The sequence below is a fragment of the Coloeus monedula genome (genome assembly GCF_965178545.1).
Source record: "Coloeus monedula genome assembly, chromosome: W".
Classification (NCBI taxonomy): domain Eukaryota; kingdom Metazoa; phylum Chordata; class Aves; order Passeriformes; family Corvidae; genus Coloeus; species Coloeus monedula.
Genome location: NC_138821.1, coordinates 31,261,828 through 31,283,891, shown reverse-complemented (window position 1 = coordinate 31,283,891; position 22,064 = coordinate 31,261,828). Strand labels below are relative to the sequence as shown.

General features: G+C 42.2%; 1 protein-coding gene across 1 annotated transcript in view; it reads left to right on the top strand.

Annotated features, from left to right (window-relative positions):
* Nucleotides 1-20,292, top strand: part of LOC309584620 (sorting nexin-2-like) — a 140,201-nt gene extending 119,909 nt beyond the window's left edge. Inside the window, exons 11-15 of the mRNA XM_082300745.1 lie at nucleotides 14,140-14,345; nucleotides 16,344-16,487; nucleotides 19,141-19,221; nucleotides 19,326-19,397; nucleotides 20,169-20,292. Of these exons, the coding sequence (XP_082156871.1) occupies nucleotides 14,140-14,345; nucleotides 16,344-16,487; nucleotides 19,141-19,221; nucleotides 19,326-19,397; nucleotides 20,169-20,219 (554 nt within the window). The 3' untranslated portion in view covers nucleotides 20,220-20,292. The remainder of the gene's footprint in view (nucleotides 1-14,139; nucleotides 14,346-16,343; nucleotides 16,488-19,140; nucleotides 19,222-19,325; nucleotides 19,398-20,168) is intronic.
* Nucleotides 20,293-22,064: the final 1,772 nt, after the last annotated feature.

The window sequence follows — 22,064 nt, the reverse complement described above, 5'->3', positions numbered from 1 at the left end:
TCCCTGACTGTTGTAGCAGCATTAATTTAAGAGTTTGATGGGCACGTTCAACAATGCCTTGTCCAGTTGGGGAGTGAGGAATACCTGTGACATGTCGAAATCCCCACTGCTGACAAAAGTTTTTAAACTCCTGAGAGGTGTAGACAGGTGCATTATCAGTTTTTATCTCCTCAGGTATACCAAGCACAGCAAAAGCTTGGACAGGATGTTTTTCAACGTCCTTAGCTTTTTCACCTGCATGTGCAGAGGCATACATAGCACCAGAGAAGGTATCAATAGAAATATGAACGTATTTTAATCTCCCAAATTCAGGGAAATGTGTGACGTCCATCTGCCACACTTCACCACTATTAATGCCTCTGGGATTGACCCCCATGCCCAGTGATGGAAGCTGTAGCTTCTGGCAGTTGGGACTTGTTGCCACTATTGCCTTTGCCTGTGTCTGTGATAGGTGGAACATGCGGATAAGAGCAGGAATATTTTGATGGTACATGGCATGGCTCAATTTTGCTTGTTCAAAAACTTGGGGGAGCTTTGGTAAGTCGGCTGATAAAACTATGTCTGCTGGCATAGCCAGACCATCAGCTCTACGATTACCCTCTGCAATAAATCCTGGCAGGTTTGTATGTGACCTCACATGCATGACAAAATAGGGATGGTCTCTGTGGGAAACCAGATAAATTAGCTTTGAGAGCAAATAATAAATTTTTTTGTTTGAGATTTCTTTTAGGAGAGCATGCTCAGCTCTAACAGTTACTCCAGCTACATATGCTGAGTCTGTGACCAAATTAAAGGGTTCTTTGAACCTCTCAAATGCTCTAACGATAGCTGCTAGTTCAGCTACTTGTGGTGATCCCTGGATTACCTTGATGTCAGATTCCCACTTTTGCGTCTTTGGATTTTTCCAAGTAATTACTGACATTTTCGATTTTCCCGACCCAGCTGTAAAAATGGTTAGAGCATCAAGGGGTTTTCTACTTTGAATTTCTCGAGGGATGAAAGAGAATGACAGATTAAACATTTCATGTTTTGGGTAATGATTGGAGATTTGGCCTGAGTAACTGTCTAATACAAATTGTAAATTTATATTATTTTGAAGTAGGTGATCTAATATGTCTGTTGTTACAGGTAAGTAGATGCATGCAAAGTCACATCCTGCCAGGGTGCAGAGCCTTGCTCTACCCTTCATGATAATTTTTGCCATTAGTTCTTGTGGCTTAGTGATGGTCTTAGGTGGTTGGAGTGGGAGGAACTCCCATTCAATTATGATGAGGGGTTCCTTCTGCTCTTTGTCCCACTGAAAAATGAGGCCATGAAAGCGTGGTACCTTCCCTAGAATGACAAGCTTAAAGGGTAGGGAGGGCTGATACCTGTGTGCTTGTCTGGTGGAAATGATCTCTTGTATCTTTTTGAAAGACTGCCTTGCCTCTTCTGTCAGGGATCTTGGGGATGCTGGACAGCCTTCCCCTTTTAACAGGTTTGCAATAGGAGCTACATCCTCTGTGGTGTGTCCCAACCAGGGTCTTATATAAGTCAGTGTCCCACAGAGCTGTTGCAATTCTACTAATGTTTTTGGGTTATTACTAATGGTGACGGGTGTTGGGGTGATGGAAGTCTCTGTGATTTTGAGTCCGAGGTATTTCCAAGGGCTTGTTCTCTGCATTTTTTCTGGTTGCAATTCAAAGCCCTTGGCCTCTAGGGCCTCAATCACCATGTTAAGTGTCTGCTCGAGATATTGATTATTGGGAGCACACACCAGCACATCATCCATGTAATGTAGGATGATGGCTTTCTCTGCTTTGGCACGGATGGGAGATAGAATTTTAGCAATATCCTCTTGGCAGAGAGTTGGGGAATTTTTCATACCTTGGGGAAACACAAGCCAATGGTAACGTTTCATGGGGGCCTCACGATTAATAGAGGGCACAGAAAATGCAAATGCCAATGTTGTGGGAGCATTGAAGGTGATGGCATACCTGGTTGAAGGGGTCCCATGTCTTCAGTAACTTTATTGATTTCTCTAAGGTCTTGGAGAAGTCTCCATCTGTTCTTTCCCGGTTTTTGTATTACAAACATGGGCGTGTTCCAGGGGCTATTGGTTGGTGCGATGTTCCCTTTAGCCAATTGTTCATTTACTAATGTTTTGAGCGCCTCTAAGTTTTCTTCTTTTAGTGACCACTGGTCAATCCACACTGGTTCAGCTTTTTTCCAAGTTAGCTTTTGTGGTCGGCACTCAGCTCCAGTGGCCGCAAGGGAAAATTTTGATGTCTAGGGGTGATATCAATTTTTGTTCCCCACTGAGACACTGCATCCCTTCCCCACAGGGTGAATTTGGCGTCTAGGACATACGGACGAAGTGTCGCTATTTGTCCTTCAGGACCTTCAATTTGAATGGTGTTTTGGATTGCTTCGCAATTTGGGTACCTCCAATCCTTTGTATGATACCCTGAGATTGCAATTCCCATTGTGCAGGCCACTTATCAAATGGAATGACAGACACATCAGCACCTGTGTCTATCATTCCCATGATACTGATTTTATGTGATCCGTGACTGAGCTTACATTCTACTATAGGTTTATCATTTCCCAAAACTTCAGTCCAACAGATGGCTGGGATATGACCATCTGTGGGCAGGTATTTGGGCAGCGGAATGGCTTGCGCAATGACTTGACCTTTGGGCAGAAAGAACAGTGGATATATACATTGTACAGTTAGGTTAGAACACCCATTCTGATCCACTTTCATGAGTGTGGGTGTAACCTCTATCCCAGCAGGTGTTTCCTGAGTGTCCACAATAACAAAAAGGTATGTAAGGTCTGGCATGTGGTCCACATTTTGGAATGAGATGGGTATCGCAGTCGGTTTGTTGTCGTTGAAATGGTGTGTTTCATCACAGGTTACCTTGAACCTGAGTCCAGAAGTTGCTTTGTCTGCAGCTCTATTTATGTCTGAACGTGGAGCTGTTAGGACGCGTTGGGTCGCTAGTTTCCCTGCTGTTGACCTGGGGAAACAGTCTTTGGAGAGTTTTTATCAGCAATTATAATTGCTCTGCAATTCCGAGCCACATGTCCCTTTCTCTGACAACGATAGCATATAAAGTTACCTCGAGATTGAGTTTCCCCTGTACCCATCGTGTTGTCCACAACCTCCCCCACCATCCCCACTTTTATTCAAAAAAGGAACAGCTGTGTTCAGCTGCACCTTCTTTGTACAGACTTCAAGGATGGTTTCAACAGTAGGGGGTGAATGCAAGGGAAGACTCAGAATCACTTGCTTGCAAGCACCATTGGTATTTGCTTGGAGCAGTTCGAGTAGGAATGCTTGTTGGAGGTCAGGATTAGGGACCTGGGAAATGATTGCTTCACGCAAACAGTTATAAAAGTGAATAATATTTTCATTTGGCAATTGTTTGATGTTGGCATAATGAGATTCAGGAGTCTGAGATGGTAGTAATGTTAAGGCCTTTTCAGCAGCACGTGTTATTTCAATAAGTACTGGACAAGGAATAAGCATTGCTTGTTTTTGAGGATTTGCCATATTATTGTCACCAGATAAAAGGTCTAATGTGATATAATTGTTGTCAAAGTCCAGATAATTATCTGAAGTTTGCCATAGAATTTGCAATAAATCAGATAAAATTAATTTCCATTGTTGTTTCCACAACACAAAATCACCAGGTGTGAGAAGAGTTTGCATTATTGTAATCAAATCATGGGGTACAAGCAAATGAGCTGAAAAAGTAGCACTTAAAAGGCTCTTAAAATAGTTACTGTGCATCCCAAACTCCTTAATTGCCTTGCACAAATCTTTGATATTAGAATATGGAAAGGGCGTCCAGCCAGGGTTTGCTCTTGTGCTATTACAAGAGAGTGTAGTAGCAGCAGCAGGAGGTACTTCTTGGTAGGCCTGGGTTCCCGGATGTAAAGGGGTAGTCACATGATTGTGGGAACCTGGGGCGGGACAATGGGAAGCAGGGGCGGGGAGTGGAGGGGCAGGGGCGGGAACAGAGGGAGGGGTTGGGGGCAGGGTTGTGGGAGGCAGGAGTGGGAGGGGGTGGAGACAAGAAGGGATTTGTGGGATGGGGAGAAAGGGATTGTGGGAGGTGTAGTTTGGAGATGAAGAAACGTGACGTCTGCCATTATCGGCGACAAATAAACTCGGAGAAAAGGGGTTGGGGAGAGGGGGTTTTTCCAGGGCTGCAGGCACACGGCAATGGCTGTCCCTGGGAACAAAGAGATCAGGGGAGAAGGGGTTTTTTCACGCGCTTAAAACATGAGGGCTAGAAACTGGGGACAAAGGAGTGAAGAAAACAGGTTGGAAAGGTCCTGAGACGGGCTCCGGGTTCCCGTCCAAGGCAGGGTGCTCAGAAGACATGGCTGAGCCAGGACGTCGATAGCTCTCCTGTGCTAAAAAGCAGTCTGCTCTTGCAGTGTTTTCCAGCGTAGGGGAAGAGGGGTCAGGGACACGGGGGTTGGGAGAGGGTATAAGGGAATTAACAGGGTGTTTTTGCAGTGGCTTTTCATGTACTGCGTTTTTCTCTGGCAAAGTATAACTTAGTAACAGGAGAGGAAAAAATTTTTAAACTGTTTCATCTCCCGATCGTCTGGGAGAGGAGAGTTTTCTCCCCACACTATCCCAAAATTCAGAAGATCTCATGTCCTCAGAGGTAGATTAGGAAAGTACTGAAAAAGCCATCGTACAAAAGATTGAACTAGATTTTTAGGGTATTCATGCCCAGTATAAGAAAGGTAGCTTTGAACTTGGTAGTATATTTCTCTCTGGTGTGCAGAAACCTCAGATCCCATTATGAAAGCAATACCACAAACCTCAGCCCCAAATCCCGAAAAAAGAGGAAAAAAAAGAGAAAAAATTTGCACCAGTACCAGCTTAAGACATGAGTACCCAAACCAGCAGGGAAATACTCACCAGAATTCTGCATTCACCACAGGAAAGCAGGTCCGGAGAAAAAAATAAGTGAAGTGGGTCTCCTACTTTCCAGCCGTTCCCTCGCCATGTGATGTGGGGGAGGGGACAGGCTGAAGCTCTGAGCTCGCTGTTACGCAGAAAGTAACAGCTGGCTACAAAAGAGCTGGCACAGCAGGTCGTACAGGGCTAATTCCAGCAGACACGTGGCTGCCGGGACACCCTAAAAGTCTCTCAAGAACCGAGGTTCAGAGATAGCACGTTGTGTGCCAAATGTGGAAATACTCACAGCTCTTAGCCGGCTAGGCTGGTAGTTCAGTGCCTTAGAAAGCCTCGAGCAGCCTAGAGAGGTTACACGGGCAATCTGGCACTTCAGTAGCTCTAAAGATGGCAAGTGGTATCTGCAAAGCTAATACCACAAGTAGAAGCAAAGAGGGAGAAATATAGCTCTTGGCTTATGCCTTAATCCTGCAATTAAATGCTTTCAATCAGAGACAGAGACACACAGAAGTTGCTCACAGAAGGGAGCAGAGCCAAAGAAGGCAGGCCCACTCTGAGCTCTCTCTTTTATTCACGAGAAGGGAAAGGGGAGAGCTAGGGGCAGACCCAGGATAACTGGCCAATCAGACACTGCTCTAGAGTTTGAGTTACTTTCAATTTTGCCCGCGCTTTGGAACAAAGGGGATTCAGAGCACATGGCTGTTTGACCAGTCTCAGGGAGAGGGAGGGGCGGCTCTCTCTGAGCAGGCAGCAACATGCTGGCAACAAATGATGTCCACCTGTCTCAAAGGGATAAAAGGATCCTGGCTCAGGAGTTAGCAGGGATTGTTGAGAGAGCTTTAAACTAGGTTTGAAGGGGAACAGGGACATAGCCAGGCTCGACAGGAATAAGGTATGGGAGGGGGAGAACTATAGCGCGCACCCAAGTAGCAAAAGAACGTTTAAGAGGGGATATCTCCAGCAAGTGCAAGCAGCCAAAGATGTAATCACAAGACAGGATTATGGGGAACTCCTTGCACCCTACTGGGATATTGACACAAACCCCCACTTCTATAAAGTGCCTGTACACCTTTGCATGCAGTATGGGGAACAAACAGGAGGAACTAGAGATCTGTGTGCAGTCACAGGGCTTTGATCTCATTGCAATTACAGAGACATGGTGGGATAGCTCTCATGAAGGGTGTATTGGGTTTGCATGGCCTGGTTTTGGTAGCGGGGGGGGCTACAGAGGTGGCTTCTGTGAGAAGCTGCTAAAAGCTTCCTCCATGTCCAGCAGAGTCCATCCCTGGTGGCTCCAAAGATGGATGTGCCGCTGGTAAAGGCTGGGACAATTAGAAATGGTGGTAACCCCTCTGTAGTAACATATTTAAGAAGAAAGGAAAAAAGTTATTGCGCAGTTGTAATTGCAGCCAGAAAAGAGCGGAGTGAGAACAACTATGCAGACACCAAGGTGCGTGAAGAAGGAGGGGGAGGAGGTGCTCCAGGCGCCAGAGCCGAGATTCCTCTGCAGTCCGTGGTGAAGACCATGGTGAAACAGCTGTGCCCCTGCAGCCTTTGGAGGTCTGCACCCCATAGAAGAGTGACCCATGCTGGAGCAGTTTGAGGGGGACTGCTGCCCATGGGATGGACTCATGTCGGAGAAGTTTGTGGAGAACTGTCTCCCATGGGAGGGATCCCATGGTGGAGCAGGGGAATGACTCCTCTCCCTGAGCAGCAGGAGAAGCTACAGGTGATGAACTGACCATAACCCCCATTCCCTGTCTTCTTGCACTGCTGGGATAGGAGGTAGAGCTGGGAAGGAGGGTGGGGTGGGGGAAGGTCTTTTTAAGGGTATTTTACTTCTCATAATCCTGCTCTAATTTTGTTAGTAATAAATTCACTTTATATCTCGAAGTTGAGCCTGTTTTGCCCTTGACAGTATTTGGTGAGTGATCTCTCCTGGTCTTTATCTCAACTCATGAACCCTTTATTATATATTCTCTCCCCTGTCCAGCTGCAGAGGGGAGTGATAGAGTGCCTTTGGTAGGTGCCTGGCATCTGGTCAGCATCAACCCAACTACAAGAGCTACACTGTTTAGGAATGACTGACCAGGAAGGCGTGGTGGCGTAGTTCTCCTTTATGTGAGACAACACTTGGAATGTATCAAGCTCTGTCTTGGGGTGGATGGCAAGCTAGTTGAGAGCTTATGGGTTAGGATTAAAGCCTGACTAGTAAGGGTGACATTGTCATGGGTGTTTGCTATAGGCCACCTGATCAGGAGGAAGAAGTGGATGAGGCCTTCTACAGGCAGCTAGAAGCAGCCTCACAGTCACAGGCCCTGGTTCTTGTGGGGAATTTAACTACCCTGACATCTGCTGGAGAAGCAACACAGTGAAGCACAAATAGTCCAGGAGGTTCCTGGAAACCATTGATGACAACTTCCTGTCACAGTGAAACATAGATTTAGAAGAAACATAAAGATTTTAGTTATAGGCTAGCTGTGTTGGAATGGGTGAAATAGGAAAGAATTTGGGCCCAGTGAGAGTTAATTAAAATAGTTAGGAGAGCTGGACCTGAAATAGGGTTTTAGATGTTAGTAACTGATTACCAAATAACTGATGATCTGTCATTTGCATGTTTGTTTAGCTGTGCTTAGAATAAGGAGCAGAAACATTGATAAGTTGGTGTATAGAATAAAGACAATTACCAATTTCCTCCCTTTGTGGGAGCCCGTCCAAAAGTCATGCAAGAGGAAACTTAGAGGTCACTAAAGTAATTAGGATTGTTAAAACTCAGAAAGGCAAAAAGGTCAAAGTGAGGAAGATGAGTTACTTCATCTTCCTTAGGATCACTGACCCAATTCAAGACCACCAACTCAATTTAGAACACACACTATGCATGCTTAATGATGTGTAAGCTCATTTCCATACGAAGCAGAGAATGGGAGGTGTTAACACTATGAATATGCATTTGTATTTTGGATATTCATAATATTTGGAAATAAAAGGTATCATGTTTGCTTGTATCGGGGCCTGCGTCTTAGGGAGCTATCCCACGCAGTGCCTGGCGCCAAATAAAACATGCACTTTCTAACTTTAAACTGTTAGAGAGCTTTTGTCCATCTCAGTTGGATATCGATATTAGATCGATATTCATATTTTGGTAAATCAACAGGTAGTGGAGGATCCCACAAGGAATGGTGTGCTGCTTGACCTTAAACTAACAAAAAGGGAAGGCCTTGTTGGAGATGTGAAGGTTGGGGGCAGCCTTGGCTGCAGTGACCATGACATTGTGGAGTTCAGTATCTGGTGAGGAGGAAGCAAGGCAGCAAGTAAGATTGCAACCATGGACTTCAGGAGAGCTAACTTTAGGCTCTTCAGGGATCTTCTTGAAAGAATCCCATGAGAACAGACCCTGCAGGAAAGAGAGAGCTGATTCAAGCACCATTTCCTCCAGGCTCAAGAACAGTGTATCCCAATGAGCAAGAAATCCAGTAAAAGGGACAAGAGATGCATGGATGAACAAGGAGCTCCTGCCAATACTCAAGCACAAGCAGGAAATATACAGGAGATGGAAGCCTGGACAGGTCACTTGTAGTGATTATAGAGAGGTTGTCAGAGTAAGTCAGAATGAGACAAGGAGGGCCAAGGCCCATCTGGAATTAAATCTGGGCAAAGATGTCAAGGACAGCAAGATGGGTTTCTTCAAATACATCAGTAACAAAAGGAAAACAAAGGATAATATGGACCCATTACTAAATGGAGGCAGGACCCTGGTAACAGAGGACACAGAGAAAGAGTTACTGAATGCCTTCTTTGCATTGGCCTTCACTGACAAAACCAGCCCTCAGGGATCTCTGACCCAGGAGATCAGGGTAAAGGAATCTTGGAAGGAAGACTTTCCCTTCGTCAAGGAGGATTGTCAGAGAACACCTAGGCAAACTTGACATCCACAAGTCCATGGGCCCTGACAGGATGCATCCAACACTGCTGAGCAAGCTGGTGGACATCATAGCAAGGCCACTCATGATCATCTTTGGAAGGTCATGGCAATCAGGAAAGGTGCCTGAGGACTGGAAGAAAGCGAATGGCACTCCAGTCTTCAAAAAGGGCAAGAAGGAGAAACCAGGTTACAACCATCCAGTCAGCCTCACGTCAATTCCTGGAAAGGTGATGGAGTGCCTCATTCAGCAGGCAATCTCTCTCCACATGGATGACAAGAATGTGAATCTATGCTGACTACTCCTGATCACCAAATGTAAATCATGCTTGTCCAGCCTGATTGCCTTCTATGATGATATGACTACCTGGATGGATAAGGGGAGAGCAGTGGATATTGTCTACCCTGAGTTCAGCAAGGCTTTCAACACTGTCTCTCATGACTTCCTCATATTCAAACTCAGGAAGTGTGGACTGGATTGAGAATGGGCTGAATGGCAAATCTCAGAGGGTTGTAATCAGTGGCCCAGGGTCTAATTGGAGGACTGTCACTACTGGTGTCCCCCAAGGTTCAATACTGGGCCCAGTATTGTTTAACTTATTCATCAGTGACTTGGATGAAGGGGCAGATGCCTCCTCAGCAAGTTTGCTGACAACACAGAACTGGGAGGAGTGGCCGATGTCCCAGAGGGCTGTGCAGACCTTCAGAAGGACCTGAATAGGTTGGAGAGATGAGCAGAGAGGAACTGTCTGAAATCCAACAAAGGCAAGCGCAGGCTAAAAATAACCCCAGGCACCAGTATAGACTGGGGGCTGACCTGCTGGAAAGCAGCTCTGCCGAGAAGGACCTGGGGATCCTGGTGGACAACAAACTATCCATGAGCCAGCAGTGTGCCCTTGTGGCCAAGAAGGCCAATGGTATCCTGGGGTGCCTTAGGAAGAGCATTATCAACAGGTCAAGGGAGGTGATTTTGCCCCTCTACTCAGCCCTGATGAGGTCACATCTAGAGTGCTGTGTCCAGTTCTGGGCTCGTCAGTAGGAGAGACATGGAGCTCCTGGAGTGAGTCTAGCGAAGGGTGACAAAGGTAAGGAATCAGAGCGTCTCTCTTTGTGTTCAAGAAATGACTGGACATGACACTTAGTGCTATGGTCTAGTTGACGAGGTGGTGATCAGTCCAAGTTTGGACTCACAGAATCAAAGAATCAATTAGGTTGTGGAAAAGACCTCTGAGATCATCAAGTTAAACCTTTGTCTGAACAACACCATGTCAACTAGACCATGGCACTAAGTGCCACGTCCAGTTCTTTCTTGAACACCTCCAAGGATGGTGACTCCACCACCTCCCTGGGCAGCCTGTTCCAATGCTTGACAACCCTTTCTGTGAAGAAATTCCACCTAACGTCCAGCCTGAACCTCCCCTGGCATAGCTTAAGGCTATGTCCTCTCATCCTGTCACTAGTTACCTGGGAGAAGAGGCCGACCCCCAGCTGTCTGCGACCTCCTTTCAGGTAGTGGTCTCCCTTGATAAGGTCTCCCTTGAGCTTCCTTTTCTCCAGGCTAAATAACCCCAGCTCCCTCAGCCATTCCTCGTAGGACTTGTGCTCTAGACCCTTCACCATATCTGTTGCCCTTCTCTGGACATGCTGCAGCACCTCAATGTCTTTCCTGAACTGAGGGGCCCAGAACTGGACACAGTACTCAAGGTGCGGCCTCAGCAGTGCTGAGAACAGAGGGACAATCACTGCCCTTGTCCTGCTGGCCACACTATTTCTGATACAAGCCAGGATGCCATTGGCCTTCTTGTCTACCCAGACACTGCCGTCTCATGTTCAGGCAGCTGTTGACCAGCACCTGCAGGTCCTTTTCCGCTGGGCTGCTTTCCAGCCACTCTTCCCCCAGCCTGTAGTGCTGCCTGGGGTTGTTGTAGACAAAGCATAGGACCCAGCACTTGGCCTTGTTGAAACTCATACTGTTGGTCTTGGCCCACTGATCCAGCCTGTCCAGATCCCTCTGCAGAACCTTCCTACTCTCCAGATCAACACTCCCACCCAACTTAGTGTCATCTTTGAATTTACTGAGGGTGCACTTAATCCCCTCATCCAGATCATCGATAAAGACATTAAATAGGACTGGGCCCAACACTGATCCCTGGGGGAACACCACTAGTTACCAGATACCATCTGGATGCGGCACCATTCACCACCATTCTCTGAGCCTGGACATCCATCCAGTTCATAACCCAGCAAAGAGTGCACCTGTCCAAGCTGTGGGCTGCCAGCTTTTCCAGGAGAATGCCATGGGAGACAGTATCAAAGGCTTTGCTGAAATCCAGATAGACAACATCCACAGCATTTCCCTCATCTACTAGGTGGGTCACCTGGTCATAAAAGGAGATCAGGTTGGTCAGGCAGGACCGGCCTTTCCTAAACCCATACTGGCTGGGCCGGATCCCCTGGTTGTCCTGTATGTGCCATGTGATTGCACTCAAGATGATTTACTCCATAACTTTCCTGGGCACCAAGGTCAGGCTGACAGACCTGTAGTTTCCAGGATCCTCCTGGCCCTTCTTGTGGATGGGTGTCACATTGGCCAGCTTCCAGTCATCTGGGACCTCCCTGGTTAGCCAGGACTGGTGATAAATGATGGAGAGTGGCTTGGCGAGCTCTTCCGTCAGCTCCGTCAGCACCCTTGGATGAATCCCATCTGGTCCCATAGACTTGTGAGTGTCTAAGTGGCACAGCAGGTCAGTAACTACTTCCTCCTGGGTTGCAGGGGGTCTATTCTGCTCCCAGTTCCTGTCTACCAGCTCAGGGGGCTGGTTGCCCTGAGGATAAGCAGTCTTACTGTTGAGGACTGGGGCAAAGAAGGCATTAAGTACCTCAGCCTTGGTGACAATATTGCCCCCCCCCACACATCCAATAAAGAATGGAGGTTTTCCTTGGCCCTCTTTTTGTTGTTTATGTATTTATAGAAACACTTTTTATTGCCTTTCACAGCAGTGGCCAGAATGAGATCTAGTTGAGCTCTCATCTTTCTAATTTTCTTTCTACATGACCTAATGAAATCGTTGTACTCTTCATGAATTGCCTGCCCCTTTTTCCAAAGGTGATACACCCTCTTTTTTCCCCTGAATTCCTGAGAAAGCTCCCTATTCAGCCAGGCCTATCTTCTTCCCCAACAGCTCATCTTTCAGCACATAGGGATGGCCTGCTCCTGTGCCTTAAAGATTTCTTCCTTAAAGTATGTCCAGCCTTCCTGGACACCTTTGTTTTTAAGGGCTTTTTCCCAGGGGACTTTCCGAACCAGTGTTCTGAGTAAGGCAAAGTCCGCCCTCCAGAAGTCCAAAGCAAAGGTTTTGTTGACCCCCTTCCTTACTTCACCTAGTATTGAAAACTATCATTTCATGGTCCCTGTGCCCAAGACAGCCTCTGACCACCCCATCTCCCACCAGCCCTTCTCTGTTCCTAAACAGCAGGTCTAGCCCCAGTAGGCTAACTCACCACCTGTGTGAGGAATATGAGTAGATGATCTCAGAGGTTTTTTCCAACCTAAATGATTCTGTGATTCTTATGAGGATAGGCTGAGAGAGTTGGGCCTGTTCAGCCTCAAGAAGAGATGACTGAGAGAGCACCTCATCAATGTCTATACGTATCTGAAGGGTGAGTGTCAAGAAGATGGAGCCAGGCTCTTCTCAGTGGTGCCAAGTAATAGGACAAGAGTCAGAAAGCAGAAACTGATGCACAGGAAGTTCCACCTGTGTTACAGTGGGGATACTGTAACACGCATATCAAACAAGGAGTCCCGTGGAAAAGAAATATATATGGACAGATTCTTGATAGATGTTTCAGAGATGTTTATTTCTCCAGCCTCATGGCCGGGATCTGCCGAGGAACTCTTACAATCACCAGACCCAAGGGTCCTTCCCGCACAGGGAAACACAGAACAACCAATGGGGAACGAGGCTGACCAGGGGCCAGGGAAACCCCGTCTCTCCCACCCAGGGCCCCTCTCCCAGGGCTACATGGCAGGGGGAGGAGACCCTGACACACCTGAATATGAATAACTTCTTTACTGTGCAGGTGATGGGGCACTGGAACAGATTGTCCAGAGAGGTTGTAGAGTCTCCCTCACTGGAGATATTCAAGAGCCATCTGGATGTAATTCTGTGCAACGTGCTCTAGGATGACTCTGCTTGAGCAGGGAGGTTGGACCAGATGACCCACTGTGATCCCTTCCAACCTGACACATTCTGTGATTCTGTGTCTTAAATTGCTTTCTCATACCTCTACCAGGAATTATTCTCTGTAGAGGCAGATGTCTGTGATATCAGATGTCCTCAAGGTTAAAAAGTATTTTAAGAAGTAATGAAAATGGGAATGTACCTGATTACTGCTGATTTGACACCTTATCCACCTTATCTTAGATTTCAAGTAATGCTTTTTTTTTTTTTTTTAAGAGTGGTATTTAAATTGTGATAGTTTTAAATATCTGAAGACACTTCTACAAATATTTATGGTGTTCTGGTGATTCAGTAAAAGCAGCACAGTTGTAAACAAAGCTATGCTTTTAATCCTTAACTAAATTGGATTACAATGAGATTTTGTTCAAAGGTTCTTCAGAGGAGTTGACATTGTACACAACTTGAGGTTTGATAACACAGTTGCCTAAGTGTTTGTTAATTAATAAGCTCAAAACTTCAGCTTCATGGATGCCAGGCACAAAGTCACATGCCTTTTTTTTAAGGCATATAAAAACATGACAATATATTACAGTATAAACAGTCTTGTTAAGTATACTTCAGTCAATGGAACAGTATAATGGAAGCAAATTCTACTCTGGTGTTGATGTTCTCATTGAATAATTTTCTTCCTCTTCTTCCCTCCCAGCTGCATGGAACAACTTCACTACAGACCAGTTAAGATTGTCTTGAATTTGCTGTATAGGAGACTTGACTTTTGATTTGTGGGCTTGGACTTTTTCTGAACTAAGCAGTTGGATAATACTGAAGTGACAGTTTCTTCCATGTGTTTTGCAAGACACAATAGGCATCATGTAACAGGCTCAGCAAATCATTTACTGATTTTGGAGAGTTTCAGGTTCACTATGTTCTAAATGGTTTTTCATTGTGATGTCCTTGTGTATTTTATCATGAGCTTTGGGAAATATAATTTATATTTTTCAGTTGATAATCTTACAGTTGATGTAGGACAGAGGTCTGCTTGGTTGATTGATCTATCTTGAACAGTAACATAATAAATTAACTTCATTGTATTGGATGTCACTCCTGTATTTCAGAGCTTTCAGCCAACACAGCTGCCTTTGCTAAAAGCGCTGCCATGTTAGGTAATTCTGAGGACCACACTGCTCTATCTAGAGCTTTGTCTCAACTTGCAGAGGTTGAGGAGAAGATAGATCAGTTGCATCAAGAACAAGTTTTTGCTGATTTTTATGTCTTCTCAGAACTACTCGGTGACTACATTCGTCTTATTGCTGCAGTAAAAGTAAGTGCTGCTAGGAAAAATGTATAATTTTTGTGTTTAGTGTCACACTTTGCAGTTTGTATATTTAAGGTAAATGACCAAGTTGGATGGGGCTTTGAGCAACCTGATCAAATGGAAGGTGTCCCTGCTCATGGCAGGGGGGTTGGAACTAGATGATCTTTAAGGTTCCTTCCAACCCAAACCATTCTACGATTCTATGAATGTTTGTATGCATTTGCACACTTCATTATGCAGTTAAGACTTCCTGAGTTTTTGCTTGAAATTCCAATCAAGTAAAATTAATAAATCCACGATCAGTTATTCCCATGTTAAAAATTGTTGTGACAAAAAATGGGCATGGATTAATAGGATCCAGACAAAATCTAAATGGTAAATATCTTCTAATTAGATTAATGTTAATACCATACTAGTTAGGATGCTGTACATGCTTTTTTCAAGCTACTGATTTTTACACTATGCTCATAAAATGTTTTCAAGAACATAATTTGGCTATATTAGATAACCAATATTTTCAGTAAATAAGCAACAAATATTGCTTGAAGATTTACATCTCATTAAAGAAAGTATTCAATTTTGGTGTACAGTATAATTAGATTTTGACATGGGGAGGGGTTGCATTGGGTTTATGTGGCAAGGTTTTGGTAGCAGGGGACTACAGGGGTGACCTCTGTGAGAAGAGACCAAGCACAGCTGGTTCCAGACAGCTCCCCAATGGACCCACCATTGGTCAAAATAAAGCCAACCAGCAAAGCTGGTGGTACCTTTGTGAAAACACATTTAAGAAAGGACAAATTGCTGTTCAGCAGTATGTGTGTGTGCGGAGGAAGTGTAAGAAACAATCCTGCAGACACCAAGGTCAGAGAAGAAGGAGAGGGAGGAGGTGCTCCAGGTGCTTGCAGGTATTTCCCTGCAGCCTGTGGAAAGGACCACTCCTGAGCAAGTGGATATGCCCTGAAGAAAGCTTCAGTCCTGGAGAACCCACACGGGAGTAGGCTTCTGACAGGAACTGTGACCTGTGGAGAGGAGCCCACGCAGGAGCAGTCCTTGAAGGACTGCAGCCTGGGGGAAGGACTCATGCTGGAACAGGGAAAAAGTGTGAGGAGGAAGGAGTGTCAGAGAGGAACTATTGTGAACTGACTGCACATCTTCATCTTTCCTGTGTTGTTCAGGCAGGGGGAGGTAGAGGAGTTGGGAATGAAGGAGTGAAGTTGAGCCTGGGAAGAAGGAGGGGAGAGGTGTTTTAGTTTTTGCCTTTGTTTCTCATCATTCTATTCTGGTTTTAATTGTCAGTAAAATAATCTTCCCCAAGTTGAGTCAGTTTTGCCTGTGATGGTAATTGGTAAGTGATCTCCCTGTCCTTATACTGACTCGTGAGCTTCTTTTCATCTTATTTTCTCCCCCTGTCCTGTTGAGGAGAGGGAATGAGAGAGCAGCTGTGGGTGAGTCTGGCAGCCAGCCAAGTGTCAATCCAGGGATGTCTTAGAATTTTATCCAGAAATATCTTTGAACTTGTCAAACTGTTGGGAAAATATTTTTATATTTTATATATATCCACTTGCATTATGTATATAGTTATAGTCTATCAAATACATAATATATAAAAAATGTATACTTTGATTCTACTACCTCCGTCCATTGTTAACAAAAATGTACTGCCAGTTATGCATATAGTCAATGAAAAGGTTTGCTAGAATCTGTATTTAGAGAAGCATTTGGGTATTATAGCATTTTACAGTGGTTGCTTTGGTAGGATTGCGATGGGACAAGGAAAAAATGGTTTGGAGCATCAAGGTGTCTGCTCTAAAGAGGCTTTTGAATACCCTCTTTTATTTTTAGATGGTATTTAGCTGTGCAAGGATGACGTCAAATTAAATCTAAGACACAGTGAAGTTTCTTTTGAGTATACTTGTTCCAGTTTTATCCAGAAATAACTTTTTCTAATAGAAATTTAGACAGCTTTAACAATTGCAATTGCTTAATAAATGCCCATACTTACAGGGAGTGTTTGATCATCGAATGAAATCCTGGCAGAAATGGCAAGATGCTCAGGTCACTTTACAAAAAAAACGTGAAGCTGAGGCAAAGCTCCAACTTGTCAACAGACCTGATAAACTGCAGCAAGCTAAAGATGATATAAAAGAGGTAATGTTGTCAAGTACTAATATTATTCTGTCAGCCAAACTTTTTTTATTGATTCTTTCCCCATTACTGTACTATTTTATACCATTTTTTTTTTCAAATCACATATTAACTATTTTCCGTATTTACTGACATTGTTAAATGGAATTTCTTTAAAATATGAGATGGGTATAATTGTTACCCATTCTGAGATATGTAAGGCAGTCAAATACTGTCTCTAAAGAGTCTGGGAGATGGGAAGAGGGGAACATGAGCAAGTTTAAAAATGATTTTAACTGTTGAAGATGACTTGGATAGTCAGAAGAACATCTCTTGGTTTCTAAAGCTAAAATCTACCTTAAAGGATTAACGGAGAACTGTTCTCATGTTTTGCTTGTGTATATATTTAACTTTTTTTAAATACACATATATTATAATTTCAGTAAAAATCCAAAATGTTGAAGTTTCATAGATTATACATTTTTTTTAACATGCTTCACTAAGGAGATTGAAGAGGTAGGACAGCTTAATTATTTAACATTATTGTATTCTAGTTATGAACCACTATTTTCTCATTAAATAATGGAGAACATCACTGCAGATTTCAATCTCTTATGCACTTTATTTTGTTTGGTTGCCTCATTCTTCACTAACTCAAGTTGCTTTGTTCTTTCTGCACTTCAATATATTTTACATACAGTGTTGAAGTTGCTCATTAACGTGGCTTTCTTATTTTCTTTAAAAACGCCCTTGTTGACTAGGAAAAAAAGTTACTCTTTTGCGACCACATTCTTGCTGGTTGACTCTCTTGACGTCATCCATCCACCACGCAGAAGTGAGCTGGAACTCATTGGCAAAACCAATTCCTGACTCTTTGGATCAGTAGGGAATACTAAATGACCCTTTATTGTCCTTAATATAAAAAGAATTAAAGATTTTGTTCTTGAAGGATTTTTTTCCTACGTTATTGTGTGTTTAGAGAAGCTTGTTAAGTAAACCCAGAATTTGAATATGCTGGCAGAAAATTATTGCTTCCACTGAAATATATTCAGAGTTGCTGAATTCTTTAATAGTAGTCCTTTTGACAAAGATATTGAAAAGTGGAAGCCTATCCAGCTTGAGCTTCATCTGTGATTCAGTTCCTTTGTGCAGATAAAAGGTACAAGAGTAGTCCTCAAAACAGCATATAAAACAAGGGGGTGATTTTTCCTTGTCAGAAACTGTAAGATGGCAAAATCTCTGAAGTCTTGGGCACCTCTAAGATGCTGTAATACGAAGGCACAAGTTATTTTAAAGCAGTCTTAATCTCTCTTTCCTAGACTGAATTTTATATAGTTTTAGTTATTAGCTAACTCTCTAGGCTGTGCACATATTAATGTTTCCCTGAAGCACATCGTGTTATGACTTATTGCATAGCTCCATAAATGTACATCTGAAAAGACATTAAGAGAATTTTGAATAAATACAGACTAAATGCATAAATATCTCAAGATATTTATTTGAATAGATGTTCATTACATATCACAACAGTAAGATAGCACGGCACCACAAAATGCTCTTGTGATTAAATAGCACCACTAGATTGCTTGCAGGAATATATTATATTGGTGCATGTTGCTTCCTGGCTGCATTTTCTCTGAGGAAGATAGCTGTTACCAGATCTATTAGCTCCCATAATTCAGTTAGTATATTAACAGATACAGTTTCATTTTTATAATTTCTGTTAGCATGTATATGTCTGAAGTGTCAGGATGATAGCTTTTTTCATAATATACTTACACAGATGGTTTAAATTTAGCAATATAATAGTTACATAAAGGCAGGAGCAAAGGAAGGTCTAGTAATAATAAGATAATACAGCTGGTGATGCTTTCTTAATTGTGTAGCTGGATGTCTTTTGACATAAAATAAGGATAAACATGACCAAGTGTTGTGTTTTGTAGTGTTGATATTAATGCCTTGTTCCCAGTATGGCAAAACCCTACAAGCAACTTCACTTCCTCTAAATTTTCCTTCTGTGCTCTTACCTGCATTTCTTTCTTCTTTTTTTTTTTTAATTCCTGCTGTCTCTTAAACAATCCCCACTGAGCAAGAGAGTTTGTGTTTTGGCTTGCCTAAACAACATACATTCTGACCAATAAACACATCCCTGTTAGCTTGTCATCTGCAGGAGAAATATGGCAAAAATAACCATTTACTTGACCATAGGTGGGGATGAAGATTTAATAACCTTTTATGTAAATAGGAAGGTACAGACAACTATTTTTGAGACTTTTTCACATTTGATTGAACAGGTAAGAAAGCTTAAAGGTTTAGGTTCCTTTCATAGCAGTGCTTGTAAAAGGAATAGCTAATAAAGATTTAGAGATCCTTTTCACTAAGGAGTCTTTAAATTTCTTGTTTCTTAATAATGCTAATAACAATATTAAGATATTTTTATATTTGGTATGCAGATAATATTACCTGATATATAATTGTTTTAACTGATCAGATGGCATTCTTCTCTATAAATTGTTTTGAAATTATTGTACTGAGACTTTCCCTTAAGTATGTAAAAAAACATATCAGTGCTTTTAAATTCTTGAATTACTATCCCTAACATACAAAAAAAAAGTTCAGATACCGATAGACTGAACATTGAATGCTGTCTTATTTCTGCATATTTTTCCTTTGCCAGTGGGAGACAAAAGTTCAACAAGGGGAAAAAGATTTTGAACAGATCTCCAAAACCATTCGTGAGGAAGTGAAAAGATTTGAGGCATGTATAATTTTGTCCAAATAAATTATAGCTTTGCTTTAGATAATATTGATGCAAACTTGGTTAAGAGGTTAATCTGCCATAATTACTTACTTTATTAACAGAGGGAACGATTGAAAGACTTTAAAACTGTTATTATCAAGTACCTAGAATCTTTAGTGCAAACACAACAGCAGGTAAGAAATTTTAAAATTTTTGTACAAGTTAATATGTTCCATATTAGGTTAGTTAAAAAAGGCAGGCTTTAAGTATAGCATTTTCTAAAATATGGAGAACTAACGCTAGTCTGTAATCTATTGCAGGAGAACATAGTGATTGCTATTTCCCAGCTATTACTGTTCTTACTTGCAGAGCCCTAATTCAGGGAGATGGGAAGGTAGGGGAGGGTCTATTCAAGTAATACTTTTACTTGTAGATTGGAGTAAAATGCATTAAATACATGCTTAGGCTTACTGAAGAGACTTGAATACTCAAATCTTTATCTGCTTAAAAAAAAAATACTGAATATTGTACAGCAATAAAACAGCCTTTGGTGACTTGGAAGTAGGCCTGGTTTCCAAATTAATGCCCTTTTTTTTCAATCTGGGAATATAACCCTCCAGCTTTGATTAATAAAAATAAAATAATTAAAGAAACCCCAAACACCTTTAGAGGTAAGAATGGCAAACTCGCCATGCAAACAAATTCTGTTTTGCTATATTCTGTACTTAGTGGGTAAGAATAACTCTGTTTGCATGAGCAGATGAGCAGATTTGTGTGTTTATTACTTGTGTTTTTCTTGCATAATATAATAATGGGAATGGATAACTAATGAATGGACAATGGATAAGCATCTGTGTTCTTATTTTGTCCAGTGAAGACAAAGTCATTACAAGAGGAGGAGTATGTGTGGGTTTTTCCAATATTCAGTACTTAAAGTAAGGTAGCTTTTTTTCCTTCTCTACAAGCTAATAAAATACTGGGAGGCATTCCTACCTGAAGCTAAATCCATCGCCTAAAAGAAGACTATTCCAAATAGCAAGAGACTCTGGCTGTTTCTCCTGAATAAAAACTAAATTCCACACTGAAATCACTTCAAAATAATTCAAATAAACCACTATATATTTTATGAATTAACACATAGTGGTTTTATATACCACAGCATTTTATTAATAAACTGCATGTTGTGACCCTCTTTGAAGTAGACTGTGGCATGATGTTCTGCAATACATTGCTGAATTGAACACTATTGCATCTTAATACTTGCACCAAAAGCAGATACTTTTATTCTTTACAATACAATGTTCAGTAGTATGCTGACCTGATCTTTGAAACAAAATTAATTGCATTGATTAATGTTCACCTACACATTACTGTACAAAATCATGTTTCTGTGATTATGGTAATAAAGAAATGTATCTTGTGAAACATTAAACTTTTATTTTGTTTCTCTAGATATTTGCTAGCACTCTTAAATGTAGCATTTATAACAGATTGAGATTTTATCAAAGGCAGCAACACATAGAGTTATAGAATGGTTTGGGTTACAAAGGATCTTTTAGACATCACCTAGTGTCATAGTTTAAGCCCAGCTGGATAAATACTGTTACCAAAAATCAGTAAAAAGAAAAACTCCTTAACACAAATGTAGCATTAAGAAGCAGGCATTCTTTAACAGATGCATGAGGGGATAGCTCCTCCAAAATATTGTGCATGCTGAGTACAGAAAAGTTCCTGTTTATATACTATATTTTACATACATATTCATTGATTTCCCAGAATAAACACACATATGATAATCATTTCCCTGAAGTCCTTAACACATGCTCCCTCCCCTTTACGCATGCGTTCTTCTGTCCTGGGGGTTTCTTTGGTGGTCCCTGGTGGTCGGCGACCCCAAAAATCATACCTGACCACCTGGTGAACTGGTAAAAGTTGGCACAACTGAGCTGGTTGCTTTCCAGTTCTTCTTCCTACAGAATAAGCGTTGTGCAGTTCCATAGGCCAGTGGGTTTTGAAGCATAAACATTGTATTAGCCCACCAGGTGCAAACAATTTTTAATCTGGCAACATTCCTCCCCTTTGAGGCTTGTGAAGCTTCTCTTCCCTTCAATCTTTCATAAGCCTCACTTTGCTTTTTTACTAACATCACATAAGTTCCTCACATTGCATTAGTGATCATGTTTTTATGCTCCTTAAAGCAAGTATCAAAATCACAATCATTACTATGATCATAATTATACTTTGCAAAAGTGAGACCAACCAACCAAAGAAAATCCAAACCCTCTAAATATTTTATTTAATCAGTTACTTTCTAATCCTACCCTTAATTCTCTGCTAGATGCAGCAACCGATTTTATCTTCTCTATCTGATCATCCAATTTAGCAGTCACATTTGGAATGTGCACACAAAAAATATTGCTGTTTAAATTCACATAACGACATACTCCATGTAACAGCAATAGGTCTAAAACCAATCTGTTTTGTAAGGTCATTTAAGTTGTGGCTTACAATTGTTCATTTATTTCAGTAAACCCCAACTGAGTTGCATTCACTAAAGTTTCCATTTGTAGAGTCAAATTGCATATGGCTAGTCTGTTCCTAAAGGTAGATATTTGAGGAGTAAATATGGATTCTGAAATCCATCCCTTATATATCACAGAATCAACTAGGTTGGAAAAGACCTTGGAGATCATCAAGTCCAACCTATGACCTAACACCACCTTATCAATTAACCATAGCACTAAGTGCCATGTCCACTCTTTTTTTAAGCACCTCCAGGGACAGTGACTCCACCACCTCCCTGGGCAGCCCATTCCAATGTCCAATCACTCTTTCTGTAAAGGATTTTTTTCTACTGTCTA